The 17,934-nt window shown below is 48.5% G+C and overlaps 1 protein-coding gene across 1 annotated transcript; it reads left to right on the forward strand.

The window, feature by feature from the left end:
- Positions 1 to 113: 113 nt before the first annotated feature.
- Positions 114 to 6,185, forward strand: LOC311374925 (uncharacterized protein; the record flags this gene model as incomplete). Its single annotated transcript, XM_084490654.1, is given in 7 exon segments — positions 114 to 427; positions 429 to 671; positions 673 to 1,920; positions 3,169 to 3,558; positions 4,949 to 5,075; positions 5,552 to 5,700; positions 6,051 to 6,185. Coding segments are annotated over 7 exon segments (2,460 nt in total). The 5' UTR covers positions 114 to 259.
- Positions 6,186 to 17,934: the final 11,749 nt, after the last annotated feature.

A 17,934-nucleotide genomic window follows, 5' to 3' on the forward strand; every position in this document is an offset into this window, starting at 1 on the left:
GTGTGTGTGTGTGTGTGTGTGTGTGTGTGTGGGGGGGGCGCCTGTTAGGAGATTTTCTGTTTGCTGACTCACAGTTATCAAACGTGTGTATTCATTGGGTCTTCCCCCCCGGGGCAAATGAATAAGAAAGCAATATGAATCCGTTATGAATAATGACACCCGTCTTTCTCTCTCTCGCAGGTGCATGTGTGCTGCCTGTGTGTTGGTGAGACAAACATGACGGCCACCGGCGCCAGCTGACACCGTGGGATGTGAGAACATGGCGGACGCAAGCAACGCCGGCCCCCCGAGCCCCAAACCCAACGGCTTCGTCAACCGCGTGTTCAGCGTCTCCCTGGACGTCCACAATGAGACGAGCAGCGTGTGCATTCAAGAGACGCCGCCCGGGACCGCCGCCGCCGCCGCCGCGGTACCACCACCGCCGGAAGACCAGGGTCCCCCTTCCCAAGACCCCCGGGAAGGACAGGCCGCCGGAGGTGCTCCGGAGGGACCGTCGCGCCACGGGGGGGATCTGGAAGATCCTGACCCGGAAGAGGGTGGCCTCGGAGCTGGAGAGGAGACCCCACTCTATGATCCTGCCTGGCGAGGCCTCGGTCCCCAAGCTGTCCTTCGCCGACAAGGTCCGCTCCTTCAAGAAGCTCAAGTCCCCGTCGGTCTTCAGGGGCAAGACGGGGGAAGCTGTCCAGCGCCAAGTTTGGCAGCTCCTTTGTGGACGAGGACTCCTTCTGCCACGACTTTGGGACGCCCGGGCAGCCCAGCAGGGGGACGCTGAAGCACCGCGCCAAGAGGCACTCCTACGCCGGCTACACCTCGGAATACGATTGTTCCTTTGAAGACCTCGAACTGCCGGCCCCGTCCGAGAACCACTACCCAGCTCCCGCCGGAGAAGCCGGAGTGACCCAGAACGGCTGTAAGCCGCCGGAGAGAGTCTGCTATGCCAAAAGAACCGCCGGTAGCAACTCGACCAACTGTAACAACGTGGCCGCCGGCTGCGAGGAGCCCAGCGTCCGGGGCAGCCCCAGGGCCCACCTGGGGGGAGCCAGGAGAGCCAAGGGCCCGGATGTGTGGAGCTACTTGCGGAGGATCTCTCTGCTGGGCAAGGCCAATCCCGTGTACTCTGAGAGGAGCTTTGACTCTGAGCTCCCCACTCTGGACAAAACCATGGACTCGGATTGCGGCTCGGTGGACTTTGAGTCCGTCAGAGACTTCCAACCGACGCCGCCAAAACACTTGGACGGCAAGGGCCACTTCGGCGGCTTTTTGAAGTTCTTCAACAGCTTCGCCGAGAACGCGAGAAAGTGGCGCTCGGCGCCGGCGTCTCGTTCCTTCTCCCCGCCGGAGGAAGGGAAGACGCCGCTGGACTCGCCCCGCACCGGAGACCGCCCCGTTGAAACCATTCACAGCGGTGGGTCCTTCGCCCTGCACAGCCAAGGACACCCAGACGCCCTGCCCTCCCCCGGCACCCCCAGACCCTCCCAGTCCAGCACCCTGGAGAGGCACGGCAAAGCCTCCGCCGGGGCCGCCCGTTCCCCTACGGTGGTTCTGAGGGCCTTCAGAACTTGCCCCGAGTCACCCGCTGTCAATGGAATTCACTGTCAGAGTTCAGAGGGCGCAGAGAAGCCCACGCACAGGCAGGCTGGTCAGAGGGCCCTGGTGACAATAGAGCAGCACATAGGCCGGCCCGGCCCGAAGCAACACACGGAGAATGTGTCGGCCTATGTCGCCCGAATGGCTTCCGCGGCCCAGCTTTGTCCCGGGGAAAAGACAGAGGGACACTCTTCAGGAAATGAGCGAGATTCCACTGAGGCTGCACCTGATTCACACCAGACACAGGAATTAACCGGCCAATCGCAGGCGGGAGACAAGGAGAGTATAGCCAATAGTGTGCCGCCGTCAGACTCCACAGAGGAAATATTCAAGGTATGTGTTGATATCAGAATATGTGGTCAATCTTTGGTATGTGTCTCTAGGAAATGCTGTATTATCAGATGCTCTGATGAAACAGTTATAGTTCATATAAAAACAGACTGTTATGTTTTAAGAATAACACAAGTATTCATTAAAGTTGTTATGTTAACCATAGGTATATTATGTTTCAGTGTGTATTGGGTTCATGGCCTAACTCGATTTCCTTTGCGATCCTAATGCCATCATTCACATCATCGTCCATGCTACGCATCATGTAACAACTGCTCATGACCAAATTACCGTCATCCTCGCTCCATCCACTCAGCCATAACCTCAGCCATCCATTTTAATTCCCAGTTCATTAAGTACAAGCCTTAAGGAAGTGTTCAAGTCACTCACACACACACACACACACACACACACACACACACACACAGCCCCACACTCACAAAACACACACACGCACACAGCCACAGTATGGCACAGTTGTCCTTTTGCTCCATCTGTTGGAGAGGAGAGGGAGAAGTCAAGAAGTTAAGAGTACCGATGAACGACAACAACATACCCCCCGCCCCCCCCCCCCCCCCCCATTTCTCCTACCACAGCAGGAAACCCCGTCCACCATAGATGTGTGTGGTTCACTCCGAGCAGCAATGGCTTCCTGTACACCCCTCCCCCCCCCCCATTCCCCCATCACACTCTGCACACTTTGCCAGAGGCATTAGTCATTCTTCCTCCCGCCCCCCCCACATGCCAGTCTCACACCAGCAAGTCAGGGCACGTTATCCCTGGCTCACTCTCCCAATAACAAGATCTGATATGACATCCCTCAGTGCGGTCCTAGCATGGGGGGGGGGGGGGGGGGAGGCCTCGACGGTAGACTGTGGGAAAGAGCGTTGAGACACAGACAGAGAGGAGACGATGACACCGAGTGGATCCCGCTCGCTAATCCCCTGATTGTTTACAGAGCAAACCCACCTGTCTCCTGTAATTGTTGTGATTTACGTATAATACGGCCGTTAAAGGCGCGGCCCGGGTGATTGGGTGTGTGTGTGTGTGGATCGTTACGCACGCTGAGTAATCACCGAACCCAACGTTCACCTTTTGGTTCCACACTTTTTTAAAAGCCACCGTCGGCGACTGCCAACTTCGTTTTCAGTCGGGATTCATACGCAAACAATTTGGTAGACGTGTAAAAGACATCCTCAACGTTTTTTACAAATCACACAACGGGTACCAAGTAGTCTCTGCCTATCACAGCTGTGCGAGCGGATTGCCGTCGTCCAATCAGATCGCTCCAGCCCCAGCCCGCTGACGCCTCCCTGTAGCTCCTGGAGGGCCCGGGCGCGGCCCAAGCCCTCCCACCACCTCGCCCGACCCCGGCCCCGCCCCGCCTCGGCCCTGCTGGACCTGGGGAGGCCCCCGCCCCCGCCCCCAGAGATGGATCTGTACCCGGGCTACGGGTACGAGGTGGGCTCGCTCTGCCGGCGCAGACGCAGGCCGGCGGCGGCGGCGGCGGCGGCGGCGGTGGCGGCGCACGGCTACACCCCGGGCCAGAGGACCACCAGGACGGCCGGACACTCCAGACCGCACTCTGTCATAGAAACCGGCGTTGCTATGGAGACGCAGGCCACGGAACTGCACCACAGAGTAAGATCATGGGGGGGGGGGACATTTAAATTCAAGTTCAGGTTCAAGTTCAAAAAAAAAAAAGCACTCGTGCACTGAACAAAAAGTAAGCAATCAAGCAAGTGTTGACAGTGACAGCCAACAAAAAAAAAAAAATCCCAGTGTAAATATCATACTTTCTCATGCTGATGTGGAGAAAGAGTAAGAGCAGGAGGGCAGAGAGGCTCAGGCCAGACGACTCTGCCAGCCCAGTGATAAATATAGCCTTCACCAGCCCATAATGAATCAAACACACTCTGCAGCCGCCGAAGGGAAGCCCAGCACTAACCCGGCATTTAAACACTCACCACCACCATCACACACAACAATGCGTGCATGCCGCGGCCCATTCACCGAGGGCCTCCGGGCACTGCCCTTCTACCTCCACTTCCCTCCCTTCAATTGTCTCTCCGTCTCCCTCTCTCCTTTCCGTCTGTCATCCCCTCTCTGTTTCCTTTTTATCGTTCCCGTCTCTAACCGTATCCGTTCCTCACCTTCTCGTACCGATGGTGTCGCCTCCTTCTATTTTTACTCTGCTCTTTTTTTCGCGTTGTTCCGTTCTGCTTATGTTGGGCTCTTATCTTTTTTATTTCAACGTCTTTATTTAATTTTTTTTTTTTCTGGCCAATTTCCCGCCTCATCGCCCCCATAAGCGCCATGGCTCTGCTGCTCCTTACTCAAAGTCACTTCTGCTTAACCTGTGAGAGCGCCTGGTCTGAATGATGTATAGTCTCCCATGGTTCACTGCCAGCCACGCTGCACACTATAGTCCACCGCACCGGAATAGACCTGCAGGAGGTGAATAAAGAGGACAGGGGGCCGAGGCATAAAAAACATGTGATTTGAAGGGCAAGTGTGTGTGTGTGTGTGTGTGTGTGTGTGTGTGTGTGTGTGTGTGTGTGTGTGTGTGTGTGTGTGTGTGTGTGTGTGTGTGTGTGTGTGTGTGTGTGTGTGTGTGTGTGTGTGTGTGTGCGCATGTGTGTGTGTGTGTGTGCGTGTGTGTGAGAGAGAATGCATGCGAACATGCGTGTGTTTGAGTATGTGTGAGCGTGCAAGTTTGTGAGCAGACGTGTGTGTGTGTGTGTGTGTGTGTGTGTGTGTGTGTGTGTGTGTGTGTGTGTGAGAACATGCATGTGTGTGTGTGTGTGTGTGTGTCTGTGAACATGCATGTGTGTGTGTGTGTGTGTGTGTGTGTGTGTGTGAGAACATGCATGTGTGTGTGTGTGTGTGTGTGTCTGTGAACATGCATGTGTGTGTGTGTGTGTGAGCATGCGTGTGTGAGCCTGTGTGAACGTGGGACATGTCAGCACATTAGCCGTGCTGGTGTCCTCAGAGCAGGCGGTCCATGTCCTAATCACCCAGTCCCCTCCAGGCCCTCTCGCGGCCCCCCGGGGTGTCCCCGCTGGAGCCTCCCCTCAGGGCCTCGCTGCAGCGCTGCCGGTCCCTCCCCCTGGCCCCCTGCACCCTGAGCACCCTGGCCCTGCTCCGCCAGCAAACAGGTACCCCCCCCACCCGCGCTCCTGATGAGTGATCCACCGATATATCGGCCAGACGATTTTTTTATTTTTATTTGATTTACAGACAGTTCAATAAATGTTCCTTTTTTAAATTGAGACTTGTAACATTTGTTATCATCATTGTGTCATATCTATGATGTCAATTGAGGGAGCCAAAGCAGTATCGGTGCCAAATATCGGTTCAAGAAAATTGGTTATCGGCGTATCGGTCGTCGGCTAAGGCTGATGGAAAAAAAAATCGGTATCGGTATCGGCACTAAAAAAATCCATATCGGTCGATCCCTAGTCCTTGATACATGATGTGTTGTGTATTGTGTGCTGTATATAAACACCATGTCTTGTATTTGACTTGATGTGTCTTGTCTGTCGATGCGTCTGTCTGTGTGGCTGTCTGTCCATCGGTCCATCTGACGTCTGTCTGTCTGTCTGTCTGTCTGTCGGCGCGTCTCTCCTTCCAGTCTGTGAAGGCCAGTCGTCGTCCTCCTCCGTCCGTCTGCGTAACGGAGACACGGGGAGCTGCAGGAGAAGGCTGCTCAGACCGGGGTCAGGACCCCTGCAGGTTAACATGGTGAGTCACGCACGCACACACACACACACGCACGCGTACGTACGTACATACATACATATATATACATGCATACATACTGTCCATACATACATTGTAATGGTCGACATCATGAAGTTGTGATGTCACTTTGTGTAAAACTATTGGCGTCTTTAACTAAAGAAGACAGATAAACCAAGATAAGAAAAATATAATATATATTAAAAAAAAATATATATATATTTATTTATTTATTATACTTCTTAGAATGGTGACTATTAGAGTATACATACATACATACATACATACATACATACATACATACACACATTCATAATGATTGCTAACTAATCAAACTATAGCTAGAATAGTCTCGGTTTGTCTGACTGTCCCTAAATCTTCTCGACGTTCAGCCTAACTACCTCACAGTGGGCAGGTGTTTGGCTGAGCACCCACAGAAGTGCAGTGTGAAGTTGTTTGGATGGGCGACTGTGTCGAGAAAGCTGCAAATCGGCCTGTTCCGAACAGGCACAGTTTGCACGTTTTGAATGTTTAACGGGCACAGTACTATTACTATCAACAAGCAGAGGATCCACATTTCAAAGGACCAAAGTTCAAATAAACAGTACCATTTCATTATGCTGACCAGAACTAAACCAAACTTGCCTCCTTAAACCACATTAAAGTGAAGTAGCCCGCTGTTATAGACCCTTTTGCTCACCACATATAATACATGTAATTGTTGGCAAAAGGTTGCCATAACAACGGAACGTCAAAGGAAATCCCACTAGCTTAATGCACCCATTTCTAAAGCCTTGTAATAGCAAGCGTAACATGTCTTCCAGTGTTGTGTAATACCCACCTCTGAATACATGGGAATAACGTGGCTGGGCTTCCCAAGACGGAACCAGCGTTCGTGGGGAAGTTTTGTCCCCGCTGAAATGTTTGGTTCCTTGGTTAGCCGGTTAAGATATATTTAAAGGCAGTACAGGCAGTCTGAAAAATGGTCTGGAGATTAAGACTCTAGTGAGCAAGCTAGCACCGCTTTGGACTGTTATTGAATTATTAAAAAAATGAAATGGTTATTTTTAACCCTCATGGTTAAAAAGGATCAGCATGAAGGATTGATCAGCATAGATTATTAGATCAGCATCAATTCCCACCCACCATTAATCCGAGGGAATTACACGCATGTATCCTGTGTTTGGCTTTAGGTTGTATGCTAGCTATGTATGGCATTGACATAGTTCCCAAGTTAACCTCTAAATATAGTAAAACAACACTTTTGCACGTGTGTATATATAAAATACCTGTATCATATATGAGGCACTATACAACAGTGTCAGAATATCACAGCATAATGCATTCCCTTTATAAGATAAAAACAAAAACATGATTCCCTCACCAAGTTCCTCACCAGGCTTGTAACAGTGATGATTCTATCACTAGTGAGGAAATCGTTGCTTTCAACATCTGTGTTTCTGCTCCCCTTGTACCCGTTACTTTCTGAGTACCTCAAATCCACTTCCAAGGGAATCTCTAAGTCACAACTGCAAGATATGTTCGCTCACGAGCCAGGCATGAGACAATCGCTCTGATTACGATTCACCCCCCTCCTCCCTTGTCCTCTTCCACCCCCTCCATAACCATCTCCACTGAGCCCCCCCCCCCACCCCCCCCCCCCCCCCCCCCCCCCCCCCCCCCCCCCCTAGCCCACAGCCCACCCCCGGTCTAAATAGTGTTTGAGATGCTGCTGGTGCACATTGTTGCCATGACACTCGCATGCTCGTCTTCATCTCCTTGTTTCTATCTTTAGGCAGTGTGAACTAAATGGGGACTGTGTGTGGGTGCCAGAGAGAGAGAGAGAGAGAGAGAGAACGAGTGTGTGCACGAGAGAGAGTGCAGGCGAGAGAGAGAGAGAGAGACATAGAGAGAAAATGACGTGGGGAGACACAGAGAGGAAGAGAGGGAGATGCTCTCATTGTGTGGAGGCTCCTTGTGTGTCATGACCCTCCTTGGTGGGAGAGGGGACGGAGTCTGGACCCCCAGGGAGGGTTTTAATTTGACAGGAGAATCGTGAACGTGGTGCTTCAGTATCGTTTGCCTAGCAAAGTCCAAATACCACAGCACCACAGAGTCATCTGCTGGTTCTTAACCACATCCCTTCTGCGGTAGCACACGCACACACGCGCATGCACGCACACGCGCACGCACACACACACACACACACAATGTCCTCCGTTGGTGTAAGAGGAGATGATTTGCTGTGCAATGTCATATTGTGTTTGTGTTTGTGTGTGTGTGTGTGTGTGTCCTATTTTTGGTAAATCATGCATTCTTTATGTGGTCATGTGTGTGTCTTCCGTGCCAGGATCTGTTCCCAACAGTTTTGTGATACATTGTGTTGCATGCGTAGCAGTCCCACTTTCAGGGCTAACTAATGGAGCCCAGAAAACGTGGGCAGAGAGAGATGGGGTGTAAAGTCGCTGCAGTGCATAACCACCACCACCGCTCATCCCTTCTCTCTTTTCCCTCTCATTTCATCTGGATTTCTCTCCACCCCCAAATCCCTCACCCACCCCTACTTCTTAATCTATAAAATACAAATCTTACTGTTTTTAACGCGAAACATTGGCTTCAGCTTCACTTGTCATTTGTGTCATTTATTCGGAAGGTTTACCAAACATCTATATTAGTAGATTTAAATCTACATTTAGGGCATTCAGAAGCTTTTTATCCACACCGACTTACAATAAGTAAATTGGACAGAAGAAAAAACAGAAAACAATAATTTAACACTGTAGGCACAGTAAGGATGTTCATAGAAAAAAGATGCGCTTACAGTTGCTTGGTCAACCCATTCCCCGTATACAAACAAAGATAGCTAGGATCAGATGCTACACGATGCTAAGTACTGTTTTTAAGTGCCAGGATGTAGAACATTCGATGAGTACATATATAATGTGCGTACATTAAGTGCCAGGATGTACAAACATACAATAAGTGGGTATGAGGGGTGTTTTTAGGAGAGTCAGGGAGGAGACGCGGTGGTGGTGAGGGGGTGAGGAGGGAGGCTGTGGTGAACCAGTCCAGGTGAACTCTGAACTCTGAGTCTTGAGTCTCTTGCGGAAACTGGTGAGCGACTCTGAAGTCCTGACAGTCCTGAAGTCGGCAGGGAGCTCGGTCCACCGTTGGGTTGTGACTTTGTTGTGCGACCTTTGCTTGCTCTTAGCGGTGGCAGTATACCCGGCGTCCAGCTGAGGTAGTGGAGCGGAGCGCTCGAGCTGGGGTGTGAGGTCTGACTAACGCTTGGAGGTAGGCAGGGGCAGTTCCGTTGACCGCCTTGTAGGCCAGTAACATTGTCTTAAGTTAATATTAAGATTATACAAATTTTATGAAGAATTAATATTATTCATATATGAATATATGAATTAATATAAATAAGGAATGATATTATTAATATTACATTATTTAATATTATGCCCAATATTAAAACAACAAAAAGGACACACTTATTGAGAGGTACCCCCTGCAATCCTTCAAAGTACACCTAGGGGTACACATACCCCCATTAGAGAAATTTGAGAAAATGGGCGTATTCAGAAGAGCAGCAGTAACCCTTTATGCTAGCTCCTACGCTGGCTCTTTTTATTTTTTGCGTCTTTGATGCTCTGTCTAAAGGTTGAGGTAAGCAGTTGTTCAAAAGCTCTAGAGCGCCCTGTTCCGTCTTATCACATGACGCAACATCATTCATTATGAATGGTTGAGTCAGCAGGCAGGCTCAGCGTTTGGGATGAAGGCGCCAACCTCACTCAAAACACTCACATGCTCACTCACTCACTCACTCACATGCTCACTCACTCACTCAGATGCTCACTCACTCGCATGCTCACTCACTCACATGCTCACTCACTCACATGCCCACTTACTCACTCACTCACACAGACACACAGACACACACACACACACACACACACACACACGTCGGCACACATACAGAAAAATATAAAAACAGTTTAACACACACCACCAGCACCAGATCTAAGAAAATGTATTTAATGGTATTGAGCACAGAGCCTGTATAGTCTTCAAAAGCTAAAATGCTTTGCTCTCTCCTCTCAGTCTCTTGGGCACTTCCTCTCATATATAGACTCTCATTTCAAATTCCTGCCAGGCTGGTGTGAGTCACTGCATCGACAATTTCATTATTTTCCTTGAAATATGGAACATGGGTTAGTAATATCTCCATCAAACAGATTGTGTGAATATGTGTGAATTTTCCTTCACCACAACCCTTTATTTTGGATGGCTGTCAGAGGAAGGCTGTGAATCTGTCCTGCTCAAAATAGCCATGCTCGTACACGTTACGTTCCACACTCTACAGAAGCCGCTACCGCGGTTCATTCAATACCGGTCGGGCTGCCAGACTAGCAGCTTGTAGGTACGCTGCTTTGCCGTAGCCACGAGCTAATGCTGCTACAGCATGCCGTGGACTATGATAAATAGTAGCGTTGCTGAAAGAATCTAGGCGAGTGGGCGTGTTGGATCTCTCTAGGCTCTTATTTTCTCCAAAGAATAGGTGACACATTGTCAGGTGTGTGTGTGTGTGTGTGTGTGTGTGTGTGTGTGTGTGTGTGTGTGTGTGTGTGTGTGTGTGTGTGTGTGTGTGTGTGTGTGTGTGTGTGTGTGTGTGTGTGTGTGTGTGTGTGTGTGTGTGCAGACTGTGTGTATGTGTGTACATGCACATGGGTGTTAATGCACTTTGCAAGGGACTACAACCACATGTGTTTTAGTGTGTGTGTGTGTGGGTGTGTGTGTGTGGTGAATGCCTGCGTGTGTGCATGCACGCCTGCCTGTGTTTATGTGTGGGTCTATGTTGTGCATATGTGCAGGGAATAGTTGGAGAATGAGGGCAACGGTGATTAAGGCCGTTATGTAACTCTTTGAGAGGGTTTCTCCTACAGAAGCGTGCTTCCACCTCTTCCTCCGCTGATGGTCTCCACAGCACTGGGAGCCTAGAGGCACATTGATGCTATGCTAATCCCATGACTAACTGTTGTTTTAGTTCTCCGTAGCACTTTGTGTGACCCAGCTCCAAGCACTAATGTGAACGCATAGACATGTGTAAATGTGATTGAAACTGACTCTCATTCTTTACTGTACGCGTGCATGCTTGCTACATGCTGCATGATTATACATTAAACATTTACATGTAATCTCATCGTGGTAAACGCTTTCATCCAAAGCGACTTACAACTCATTGTATGGTGATTACTTTGCGTGTGCTGAACTGCTGGAGTGCAGAGGGGACTATATTACAGCCATCTCCACTGGTGGGCCAGCATTAATAAAAACCAATTGTCCTGAGGTTATTTGAACGGCCTGAAGAGCATAGGGTGTGTAATCCAGAATCAAGAATCATCAGCTGTGATTGGTTCTTGACACAAGGTGCCGGGGGGATTTCGTCCTCGTCGTGCGCGGTGTACGGTTAAGAGGCGGAGACGTGATTTTTCCTGGCAGCCATTACTTGAATGGAAGGGAGATTGTCATTGGATTCTGCAAAACCAGTTAGACAGTGCCGTATAACATGAGATACGCTAATGTCATTTCATTCCCGAGGGGGAAATCTGCTGTGAGCAGTGGAATGTTCAAGTCCGTCTTCTTTCAAACCTCTTCATCCTTTTACAAGCTTTCTCATGCGGCCAAACAACCAAAACAACAGGCCAGCCCTTTAACCTCAAAGACCTAGGTGAATAACTTAAAGTCAGGACGCAATCTAAAGTAAGAAATATTCCTAGATCACCACATCCTCCTCACACATCCGCACACACACACACACACACACACACACGACACACACACACACACACACACACACACACACACACACACACACCCTCAGCTGTTTTTCATGTACACATAAGATGGCAGCCGCTGTCCCATCTAATGAAGCTCAGTACGTCAGCGGGCGCTGTTATCCGCCGCATCGCCGCGTTAGAACCACCGTTATCTTCCCCGCGGCTGCGGGACAAAGAGACGGAAGCGCGCGGGTGGCGGCGTGGGCGGCCGTGGCGGTGGCGGCGGCGGCGGCGGCGGGCGGCTCGTTTAAAGAGGGTCCTGGAGGGGCTTCCTGTGCTCGGTCGAGGTGACGCTCCTGGCAGCTGCCGCTTCCTGTGTGCGTATAAATCAGAGCGCGTTCTCTCTGCGTCCGGCAGGACTCGACGCTGCACGGGCCGCATCGGCGAGAGAGCCCCTTCGTCACGCGTTACATAAACCTCTATCACCACCCCGCCCCCCACCACCTCTATCCCCACCACCACCACCTCTATCCCCACCACCACCTCTATCCCCACCACCACCACCTCTATCCCCCACCACCCACCACCACCTCCACCACCTCTATCCCCCTCTATCCCCCCACCGCCGCCGTTCCCTCTTCCTGTGCCCTCCCTGCACGTCATCCCTTCCCCTCCATCACCGTCTTCTCCTACTTTCTCGGTTCTCCCGCTCCTCTTCTTCCTGCGTTCCTCCTCCCCTCCCTGACCTTGGGCTTCACCCTCACTCCTCTCCCTGCTCTGTTTTGTACCTCCTCTCACTGGTACCCAGCTGTGGGGAAAAACACCTGAATCCTGTGTGTGTGTGTGTGTGTGTGTGTGTGTGTGTGTGTGTGTGTGTGTGTGTGTGTGTGTGTGTGTGTGTGTGTGTGTGTGTGTGTGTGTGTGTGTGTGTGTGTTGTGTGTGTGTGTGTGTGTGTGTGTGTGTGTGCGTGTAAAGACAGCTGTTCCATGTGGGTCTTACTGCAAGGTTGTCAGCAGTGTGTGTGTGCATCTCTTTTGATAAGAAGAGGTTTCACGCGTCTACCAAAGGAAAAATACCAATGGGAAATCTGGGCTCTGACACTCCCGTCTCTCTGCAGAGTTTTTAGCATTTCAATGCAGTGATTTCCTTTTGAATGCGGCATGCGAGAGCAGTTGTGTGGGAATTTTTTATCTTCAAACAAGAAGAAGGGATTTCTTCTCCTGGATCCTTACTTTGATGGACAGCTTTTTGTAGCCAATTAGAATGAGTGTGTTATTCCAAGGGGGGTGATCTCTGTCCCCCTACAGCTTACTGTCTACTAGAGTTTTTTCCTTTGTCTCTTGTGTATGGTGTGAGAAAATAAGTACATAAGTATTGATAAGAGTATTGATAGTAAATGTGGATTATTCTGCCTTGATAGCGACAATAATGAAATAATAATTGGAATACCTTCAGTCCCACTAACAGTTTTGGTGTTGGCTGTGTCATTTAAGTGTGTGTGTGTGTGTGTGTGCGTGTGTGTGTGTATGTGTACGTGTGTGTGTGTGTGTGCATGGTGTGCATGTGTGCTGTGTGTGTGTGTGTGTGTGTGTGTGTGGTGTGTGTGTGTGTGTGTGTTGTGTGTGTGTGTGTGTGTTGTGTGTGTGTGTGTGTGTGTGTGTGCGTCCGCCCCCCCAGGTGGTCAATGATATTTTGACAAATTGTCATGCTGGTGGAGCATGCTCAGTACAGCCCAGTGAGAACACAGACTTGCTTAAGTAACCAGCCCGTCCACCGACTAGACCCCATGTCCTTGTCCTCGAAGTAATTGCATGTATTTTTTCTTCTGCCTTTAAATGTTTTTTAAAACTGCTGACCTATCAGCGCTGCCTTCTGGGAGCTAATTACACTTTGTTAAGCCACAGCCACGGCTGCAACGTGCCGCAGTGGAAAATCCAAGATTTGTGCATCTTTAAAAACAGAGTTCAACAAATTAGGGGTTCACACGGGATCTCCTTTCAGAGTGATGCAGCAGTCCTCACAGGAGGGGGGGCGCCTCCCTGACAGGTCGCACCAGAGCGCTTCTTATTTAAAGTGATTTAATTACATGATGGTGTTTTTCAGTGTCTGCTAGAGTGGCATCCTTGAAGGGGATGGATATTGTTAATAGTATCTTTGGGCCCGTGACTAACAAAGAGTAGAAGCAATCCTTTAGGAACATATTATTAATCTGCTCTGTAATATCAACAAGCCGAGACCAGTGCCCACAGGGCAAAGCTACTCATTATCAATCTGCATCTAGCCATAGGGGGAACAGGATACACAGGTAGGGTTTCAATGTGGTAAATAAACTTTACTTACTTACTTGGCATTTAGTGTTGTAAAGGCGAGACGAGGTCAAATGGTGCAAAGAATCCCTGAAAAAAAACCCCAGCTGTTGGCCGTGAGGTTATTTACATTCTTGGTTCTTTCTGTTTGCTTAGTTTTTGTCTCTGCCTGGTTTCATATCTAATGTTTGGTGGGGAGGGGACGGGGGGGGATGGGGGGGGGGGGATAGATACAACCTCTTTATAGGGTTGTGACCCACGGACATTTTCAGTTAATTTGAATCAACAGCTGATGGGCTTAACAATGGCAACAGAAGCTGAGTTTCAGGGAAACGTTAAAAGTTGAAAACGTTTATTTTTTAGGCGTTTGCTTGCGACCCGAGCGGGGGCCGTCGAGGAAGCAGGAAACCCAGAGGCGTGGTTGTCATGGAGACGGCATGGAGAACGAGGAGGGGTTTTGGCTAACTGGAGGGGAAATGGGTGCGGTGGGGCCCTCTCCCATTAGCCAGCCATTGGCCTCAAATGTGCTCATTTACACAGACTCCAATATGTGGACTATTCCGGGTGGAGAGGAGGCCTACCTTGGGGAGGGGGGGGGGGGGGGGGGGAGGTTACATATCATGTGGTGGTTGCTCTTCACATCAAATGACGCCCACGGTTTGTAACTGTGACGTTAAAGTACATAGACTGAACATTTGCACTTGCTTGGGTCCCAGTTCAGATGTGGTGTGCTTTTTTTTTTTTTTATTATTTCTTTTAGGATAACATTTCATCAGTAGTTTAGTTAAGTTTTTTAACAAAAGAATATTAACCAAGATAAGTTTTTTAACTAAACAAAGTAAACATATAAACCAATATGGGACTAAATAGTCCCATATTTCTGAATTATTCTGTCAAATGTAGTTTTTTCAATAGATAGGATAGTGTTAGTAGCAAAGGTCTTCTACTCTCTGTAGACAGGTACCAGGTTTGATCCCACAAATTCACAAGTCATGAACAACATGCATAACCTGCTCAAACCTGAAGCAGAAATCACTTAGCTACTAGCACTAAGTGTCTGCAAAAAAAAGTACAAGAGAATTGATCGGATAAATAAAAGTTTTAGTGTTTAAACATCCAGTGTTTTTATGGTTTGCGAGTGCCTGCACCCAGGGTGGTCCAACCGAGTTTAGAATGTCTTCTCACACACCAGTGCTGCTGGCCGCGGCTGGGGCCGCTGTACCGCGAGTCCAGAGGCCAGACATCAGAGGGCGTGATATCCATCGGCTGAGCGTGACGGAGCTCTCTGGCAAGGGCTGGAGAGGGCTCATCGTCACGCTAGGCCGTCCTGCTCACCGCCAGACCATGACCAATGCGGTCATCAGTGAGAGTGTGTGTGATTGTGAAAAGGTGGAGGGGTGGTGGGGGCCGTTGGGGCCCCTGCTCGCTGGAATCTTCACGGTGACACTGCCGGAGCTAATGCGTAGCATAGCACAGCACGTGTTTTTATTTTTTAAAAATGTAAACGTTACACAGGTCACACACACACACATTATTTGTTATTGAACTCCTATCTTTATGAGTTGCGCCTCTGTCCCATTTGAGCTGTAGTAGTGGTTGTAGTTGTGGTCGTCGTAGAAGCAGTAGCTTCGTATTAACAAAAAGATATGTTAGTCCTTATGACCTCGAAACGTGTTTTTGACTATCTCTTTGTGTCCATGACGACATTTCGCCCTCTCTTTTACCGACAAGATCAATATGACCACCGCAAGCTGGCTGTGTTGGGTCAGCCTGTTCTAGCTGTGTTGTCTAGACAGCAGAGACAACGCAACAATATCAACATGAGTGGTTCTAACAGGAGAGACAGTGAAATCCACAAGATGCTGATCAATGGAGAGAAGGTGATGCAGTCGCATTAAACAAAGACGGGGAAAGATGGTGCGATCTACACGAAAGACGCAGAGGAACTGTCCTTACGAGGCTTTTGTCGGGATAAAAAACAAGTGGTCGGCAAAATAAAGAATATGTTGGTGTTTTTTTCACACTAATGGCATTTGTAGCCTACACTCAGATGTGTACTCATTCTTGCATGTGAGTCTCTTGAATCATAAAAAAATAAAAACATTTGTAGTATGCAAACTATTCTGAAGAGGTCTACTCTCCATGCGCAGCCCCGCCTTCTCCCGTGAACCAAGAAAGCCCGCTCCGTGAAGACGGGGGATTTTACCCCCTCGGTCTTTACACAGGCAACTTGAGATAAGACAGTGAAATTGCCAGGCGTGCCAAGCCGCGACCGAACCAGCTTGGCAGTGTAAAAACGCCTAGTGACTTCCTTCATAGCAATGAAGGAAAGTATGACCCACTAGTTGATGAAACAGCCATGCAGTCACGCATGTCAAGGTTCTGATTGCATTTTTGAGAACATTTCTAGCGATAAATTCCTGAGTGAATGTACTGTATATGATGTTAATTTGTTTGTTAATGCAACGTTTTCTGTCTTTGCCATGGTGATTCATACGGACACTGCCATCCCTGAAACCACTTAGCTTGCCTGTTGTTTGAATCAATGTCTTTGCGTTTATTAGTCATCTGAGCGGTTGTGTTTTGTGTTATTTTATGTAACTGATGATCAAAAAAAATAATATTAAGTGACCCAGGGATGACATTCACTCTACTTTGGGTGGGACTAGGCTGCCCTGTTTTTATGGGGCAGTTAAAAAACAAAACAAAACAAAACAAAAAAAATTTCAAAGCCTAATTCCTAATATACATTTTGTTTATCAAGATAATCATGAAATTCCACTTTAAAGGTTTTTGAGGCGTGAAAGCAATCAGTAAACTGTAAAATGCAGACGAGAAATGTGGTAAAAAGCTACTAAAACGATCAGCCCGCTCTCCGCGGTGTCTGAGTGTATGTATATGTATGAGCGTATTAGCATTGGTGTCCGCGTATATTTAGACTTTCAGATGTGACCTTTGTTGTCTAAATGTCAGGGAGAGCGAAGTGAAAGTCCACAGAGACATAGCGGGCTTATGTAACACAACCCCACACACACACACATCTGCACACACACACGCACACACACGGTACATACACACAGGGCACACACACACACACACACACACACACACACGTGGTACATACACACAGGGCACACACTTCGACACAAACACACACACACACACACACACACACACCCCTACACCCCTACACCCACTTACACTCTCTCTCACTCAGTCAAGCAAATACACCCACACACACACACACACGCACCCACACACACATACACATGAAGGGGGAAGAAAAGTGTATTTGAGGAAGGTTGTGATGCGAGGCTGTGAAGCATCTTCCTGCTCACTGTCCTAGAGGCCTGGTGCTCAGGACAGATAGCTTTTATCAGCGTGTTGTTCGGGCCCAGAGTGCCCCTGACAATTATTTATGGGCTTAAAAATAGCGATGAAGAAAGCATTCCCGTATTTACTCCCAACGCATCCTGGGGGTGATTCCCATCTGTCGTCCTGTAGCGATGGCTTTTACTTCTCTGTGGACACAACCCGAGCTTGCGACGTCGAGGTGTGGTGCCGTGGCAACGGAGGTTTCTAAAGGCATGAATTAGGCCTGGGCGATATGCCTGAAAGACATATCACGATATAACTCGATCATATTGATCGATATTGATAACTATTGATCATTTTAATGACCTAAAAAGACTAGGAATTACCATGCTGGATTTAAACACTTCTGTTCAATATTTAATATGACCTTCCACTGTTCTTCATTGATAAATACTCCAATGTCGATACAATGATGAAAAACACTCAAATATTGTAAATAAGTATGGAACCGTGTTTGTGTAACAAACCCAGCTGCTAGATTCGGTGGTCCAGTCTCTTATCGTTACATATTGAACATGTTTTATATTGATACTGATCAAAAGTCTATCAAGCTACGATAATTTATTGTTTTATTGCCCAGGCCTAGCATGAATCCATTTATGTCCATCTTCCATGTGCTTTACTCATGCTCCGCAGACAAAGACATGTGGGCAGGCCCCTCTTGTGTAATTCAATAATTATGACGTGCTTGCCCTGACTTACTTACAGATGGAAGCATTGCGTCGCTGTAAAGGCTACTATAACAAAAATATATATACATTTGTATATATATATATATATATATATATATATATATATATACTATATAATTAACATA

This window comes from Micromesistius poutassou (genome assembly GCF_964030765.1).
Source record: "Micromesistius poutassou genome assembly, contig: SCAFFOLD_874, whole genome shotgun sequence".
NCBI classification, from domain to species: Eukaryota; Metazoa; Chordata; class Actinopteri; order Gadiformes; family Gadidae; genus Micromesistius; species Micromesistius poutassou.